The 5,701-nt window shown below is 57.8% G+C and overlaps 1 protein-coding gene across 3 annotated transcripts in view; it reads left to right on the top strand.

Annotated features, from left to right (window-relative positions):
* Nucleotides 1-4,147, top strand: part of ASCC2 (activating signal cointegrator 1 complex subunit 2) — a 39,080-nt gene extending 34,933 nt beyond the window's left edge. For 2 of the 3 annotated variants that reach the window (XM_007461182.1, XM_007461181.1), the window contains 5 exons: nt 1-70; nt 156-286; nt 854-953; nt 2,188-2,267; nt 3,593-3,764. The exon at nt 1-70 is cut by the window's left edge and continues 36 nt beyond it. In XM_007461182.1, the coding sequence (XP_007461244.1) occupies nt 1-70; nt 156-286; nt 854-953; nt 2,188-2,267; nt 3,593-3,764 (553 nt within the window). Of the gene's footprint in view, nt 71-155; nt 287-853; nt 954-2,187; nt 2,268-3,592 lie in introns of all 3 variants that reach the window. The other variant, XM_007461180.1, reaches the window with a different exon arrangement.
* The last annotated feature ends 1,554 nt before the right edge of the window (nt 4,148-5,701 follow it).

Here is a 5,701-nt window from a genome sequence, read left to right as displayed (position 1 = left end):
GCTGAACGACAAGCGGGAGGTGGTAGCGCAGCGGCGGCGCTACGAGCAGTACAGCGTGGTGGCGGAGGAGGTAGGCGTCCCCAGGCCACTGGCCGTGCTGCGGGGGGAGACCGGCCAGCCCCAGGCCCCTCAGACCCACACTTCTGCCGTCTCAGGTGCCAGTGCAGCCAGGGGAGGACTCGCCTTACCGCGGTGACGACTACGAGGATGAGTATGATGACACATACGATGGCAACCAGGTGGGAGCCAACGACGCAGACTCTGATGATGAGCTCATCAGCCGCAGGTGAGGCTGTCAAATTCCAGGGGCAGAGTGGCCTCCCGCAGCCTCTTGTTTATACAGATGCGGGAGCCAGGGCCCAGGTCACGTGAGCAAGTCAGTGGCAGAACCAGGGCCCGAACCCAGGCCTCCTGACTCCTAGTCCAGTGCTCCCTCCACCCCAGCCACCCCCTTGGCCGGTTGGTCCAACCTACCCTGAGTGAGGCAGCATTTATTGGGTCTCATGCAGGAGTTTTACATTTTTCTTCCTAATTGCAGAAAACTTTTCCCAATGGGATCTTATGGAGATTCCCCAATTCCCCGGTAAAAGCAGAGCTGCCCTGACAAGAGAGAACTGGAGACCCCCACAGCCCCAGCTCAGGTTCCCCAAAGCCCCCGCGTCAGACCCTGGTACCCACACAGAATCCAGGGGCTGGAGCAAAGCTGGCTTCAAAAGCACTTTGGTTTTTCCCGGCCTCCTGAGCCCTTCCCCGTCCTGGCAGCCCCTCTCACCCAGTGGGGTTCCCTCCTCCCTGAGGCTCACTCTCCAGGTTTAGTCTAGTCTTTGATCTCACTTTCTCTCTAAACCCTCAGGCCCTTCACCATCCCTCAGGTGCTGAGAACCAAAGTGCCCAGAGAAGGACAGGAGGATGACGAGGAGGAGGAGGAGGAGGCTGAGGACGAGGGCCCCAAGGTACCTCGTTGGCAGGTGGCAGGTGAAGGGAAGGGTACACTTCTGAGAGGTGAATCGGTATCTGTGCCCCGCTTCTCTGAACCTGGCCTTGAGGCGGCTCCAGCATTACTGCCTGGGAGGGTGGGGGTCCCTCTGAGCCCGGGATGTCTGCTTGGAGAGCTGCTAGCTTAGAACCCGCCTCTGCTGCCCAGTGAGGGCCCAGGGGATGGATCAGAGGCCGGGCCTTTGAGCTGCTGGGTTCATTAGGCCCAGGAGCCTGGGGCCCAGGAGAGGGACAGCTGTTGGCCTCTGTGCCCAGGTTGGCAATTCTTGAAATCAGAGAGGCGTTAGAGCCCAAGGGCCCTTTGGAGGTCATCTAGGATGATGGGTTTGAAAATTCTGTTTTATAGCCGCTAAACTTTTTCTTCAAGTGAAATCTTAACTAGAGCCTCATATAAAATAGATAAGAGCAGCGCTGCTCAGGTTGAATGGGGCAGCAGCCTGGGACCCCTGGATCCCCCCCCATGTCCTCCCACCAGGGTGACAAATTCAGACGTGTCTGGGGCCAGGCCACCAACGTAAATGAGTAGCGGGGCCTGATGGAAACTGAGGTGTGGGGACACACGTGCCCTGCCCAGGGGCTCCTCAGCACTGTGGAGGCCCGGACCCTCCAGGGCTTTCCCTTCTTCCAGGCAAGGGATCAGCCTGGGTTTTTATGTCAAATCTTGAAGTTTTCAAAAGTTACTAACTCCCCTTGTTTTGTTGTTTTTGTGAAACAGCCCGGGCCCCCAAAGCCTGTCTGTGGTCCTTGGGTCCCGCTTTCTCCCGCTAGTCCAGTCTCTCCCCACCTTGGCACAGGGCGGGCGCTCCCACAGCCCATTGCTTGTGGCGCCAGCGGGGAGAGGAGTCAGCTTCCAGGGCGCTCTCCTGGGTTTCCAGGCCCCGTGTGGTCTCTCATGGTGGCCATCCTGGCCTTCCCCCATTGCTCCCACCTGTCATCATCATGCTTCTGCTATGATGGAGCCATCTTTAGCTGCCTCTCTTCGGGAAATTGGTGGGAGGGCCAGAGGAGGGGCTTCTGGTGGAAACCTTGGACCATAGCAAGCCGGCTGCATTCTGGGGCATTGCACAGCTGCACTGTGGCTTAGCCCCACTCCTGGCATGGGGGTGTCACCAGGATTGGGCCAGGTGCAGCCTCACCTCAGCTTAGGGAAATGGAGCAGCTCATGATTCTTTTCTCCCCTCCCCTCCACAGCCTGACCATTTTGTGCAGGACCCTGCAGTGCTGCGGGAAAAAGCAGAAGCCAGGCGCATGGCCTTCCTGGCCAGGAAGGGGTGAGCATTTAAGAGGCTGTGTTGGTGGGAGGGGGAAGCCCAGCCAACCACATAGGAAGCCCACACACAAACCCCAAGTGCTTTACATGTGTTAATTTAGTTCTGGCAACAGACCTATGAAGTAGCTACCATTACCATTATCCTCGTTTTACAGATGAGGAAACTGAGGCCCAGACATGTTAAGTAACCCACCAAAGGTCACACAGCTAGTAGGTGGCGGAGCAGAGATTGAGTCCAGGTGGCCTATCTCTGGGGTCCACACTTGTAACCATTACTTGATAGACACTACAAGGGGTTTGTCACCCAGTGTGGGAGCATGATGTGTCCACGGCTCGCTGGTGTCAGGCAGAGTGTAAAATGTGGGAGAGCCCAGAAAGACAGACAGGCACATATCCTTTATGGCCAAGAGAGGCATGTTAGGGATGGGGCATGTGAGCTGGGCCCTTAAAGGTGGAAAGTGTGCAAAGGAATTTTTCATATGAGGGGAAAAAGGCAAGAAAGCTCAGGGTGGTCAGGGATGGGGGCCTTTGGAGGGGAGCTGAGAACAGGTAACTAGAGACTCCTCTAATTCACCCCGTTGTCTTCCTGGGGGTGGGGTGCGGTCCAGAGGGGCCAAGGACCTGCCCCAGGTCCCTCTTCCACTTAAAGCCAAGCCAGGGGTTTCAAGCCCAGTCCCCCATCCTGGCCCTGGGACTCCCACAGCCCTGCGCACTGGGTGCAGGGGGCCTAACCAAGTGGGGAAGACATTGGATCTCATTCTGAAGGCAGCCTGGAGCCACAGAAGGTCGTTGAGCAGAGAGCAGAGTGACTCAGACCTCTGATCCATTACAGCCCCCTGAGCACAGAGCTCTGGGTAAACCCAGCAGCTGATGTGGTCTGAAGAGGCCCAAGGTCATATCTGAGTGCACTTGGTCTTGGGAGGCCACCAAGCAAGGCCCTGGGGTGTAGAACTGGAGTCCTACCTCATCTGTATCACGTGGCCCTGGGTGGAGAAGAGAGGGGCCCATCCCCAGGCCCTCATCCTCTCTGCACTGTGGGCTGCGTTCAGCCCACTAGCTGGTCCACCCTCAGAGCTTAGCCAGAGGCCCATCGGGAGGCAGGGCTCAGAGGAGAGTAAACAGAGGGCACGGCGCTGGCTGGAGCCCCCACAGCCCTGCCCCTGCCGGGCTCCATTTCTCCTCCCCCTGGAAGCTGGGACGGGGGTACTCTGGCCCAAGCTTTGGGTCCTCTCCCAGGGACCTCCGAGGAAGGCAAAGGGCTCTTCCCATCAGGGCCTCCTCCTTCGGCTGATGGGTTCTTGTGGGGGCGGGTTGTTCCTCCCTCAGGTACCGGCATGACAGCTCGATGGCAGTGGCTGGCAGCCCCCGGGGCCACGGGCAGAGCCGAGAGACAACACAGGAACGCAGGAAGAAGGAATCCAGCAAGGCCACACGAGCCAACCACAACCGGAGAACCATGACTGACCGCAAAAGAAGCAAAGGCATGATTCCATCCTGAGGCCGCTGCACCGGGGCCAGCTGGACCTGCCAGGCTGAGGTACCATAGCCTGGGGCCTCCTCGCCAGTTGGCCCCCTGCCAGGCCCCAAGTTCAAGTCCACCCCTCGACAGCCTCAGCTTCACAGCCCCTGAGAAGGCCACCTCGTCGCCTGCCAGCCAGCCGTGAGCGCCATCCTGCAGAACACACAGTGCCTTATCCACAGCAGAGGAACTGAGCGGCCAGCGCGCAGGTGCAAGGGACGGGGTTGGAGCCCCAAGGCCAGCCCCCAAACCTCGTGCAGCCGGACACCACGTCCCTTTCTCCCTGGACGGCAGGAAACCTGTGTATTCAAAAACAAAAAAAAACACAAAAAAAGCCCCGCGAATAAAGTTTTGACCCTTTCAAGAAATGATCCGTGCCGGGCCTGTGACCCACTCCTCCTGTGTCCCAGTGCTTCGATGACAGCCACCGTCAGGAGAGGAAGGCGGCAGGGCGGTGCTCTTTTCATCAGCCTTTCATGCTCGCCTCTCATTTTCACCCCTCCTGATCTCACTCTGCCTCACTGTGCAGCCCAGAGAACATCACTCCCTTCTCTGAGCCTCCGGTCCCTGCCTGCGGAAGCAGGGGCTGAGTGTGTGAGGCCCTGCAGTCCTTTCTGTGAGCTCGTTTAGTCCCCATGACCGCCACCCTAGGAGGTAGGTAGGTACGATTTTCAGCCCCATAGGACAGATGAAGGAGGCCAGGCACTGAGAACAGCAGGTGGCTGTCCGCCCACAGCCAGGTGGGAGAACAGGGATTGGACACCCAGTCTGACCCCTGGCCTTTTCAGGGTCCTGGGCCCCCACGGGTGGTGTCATCTCCATCTCATAGCTGCCCAAGGATGGTCGGCCAGTGGCCGAGTCAAAACCAGAACTCAGTGCCTCCTGGTTGCACAGACGTTCCATTAAATCCTCCAAAATCAAGGGGTCGGAGACAGGAAGAAACAAGTGACGATGTCACTACCAAGTCCTGTTGAAGCGAGTGGGACTTGGGCCTTGTTCCTCAAAGCCCCCTCCCAGGCATGGCCAACCAGCTCCTAGCATGGCCGCAGCTGCCAGACATCCCGATTCTTGGGCCACCCAGAATGTGGCTGATCGGTGGCGGATCAGCAGCAGGGCATTTGCTGGGCTGACCCCCTGCCAGCCTGGCCCAGAGTCCATCAGTGGAAGCCAGGGCCCCTGCCCAGCTGGACCTTGACAAATCACCCTAGATGCTGGTGCAATTTATTTGCACGTGGTTAGGATGAGCGTCTGAAGCAGCGAGGCAGACAGGCACTTGATGAATTGGTTTTGTTAGGTCAGCCTGCACAAGTGGAAATCAATAGCAATTCCTCTGTCGCGCCAGTTCTCGCGGTGTATTTGAGATGCAGAGTAGATATGGGGGTGGTGTCCTCCCCTCGCGCTGTCAAATTAGCTGAGATCAGGCCCAGGGACAGCCGTCTTGACAGGCAGCAGGAAGACTGTTTTCTCCTGGAGGCATTTGCCAGGGACCCAGCTCAGTGGCAGGCCCATTTTTTTTCTCTCTGAGCTGCTCAAGCCCAGCCCTTGGCCCCGGAGCGAAGTAAGGTGTGTTGGAGGGGGCTCCTTGGCTTTACCTGCCTTACCTGTTACTGTTTATACAGCCCCTCACACCTTCACTTGTCATCTGTACCTCCTGACCACCTGGAGTTCAGGCTTCACGTTAGCGTCCCGGTTTAAACGATTTGAGAAGACGGGGGATTTTTGAAAATTTCCAGAATGTAGTGCCAGGTCCAACTTAGTCTCCCTTGAAGAATCACCTCAAGGTGATTTTCCATTTCAGATCATGAGGGCATCCTTTCGGGCTTGCTTTGGAAACAGCTCAGGGGTCATCCAGAATAGTGCTGGCAGACATACGCCTTCACCTCTTGGGGCCTCGGTTTTCCTACATATAAAGTGGG

The sequence above is a fragment of the Lipotes vexillifer genome, unplaced genomic scaffold (assembly GCF_000442215.2).
Source record: "Lipotes vexillifer unplaced genomic scaffold, Lipotes_vexillifer_v1.1 scaffold691, whole genome shotgun sequence".
NCBI classification, from domain to species: Eukaryota; Metazoa; Chordata; class Mammalia; order Artiodactyla; family Lipotidae; genus Lipotes; species Lipotes vexillifer.
Note: the sequence above shows the minus strand (reverse complement) of the source record. Positions and strands in the feature narration are given on the sequence as shown.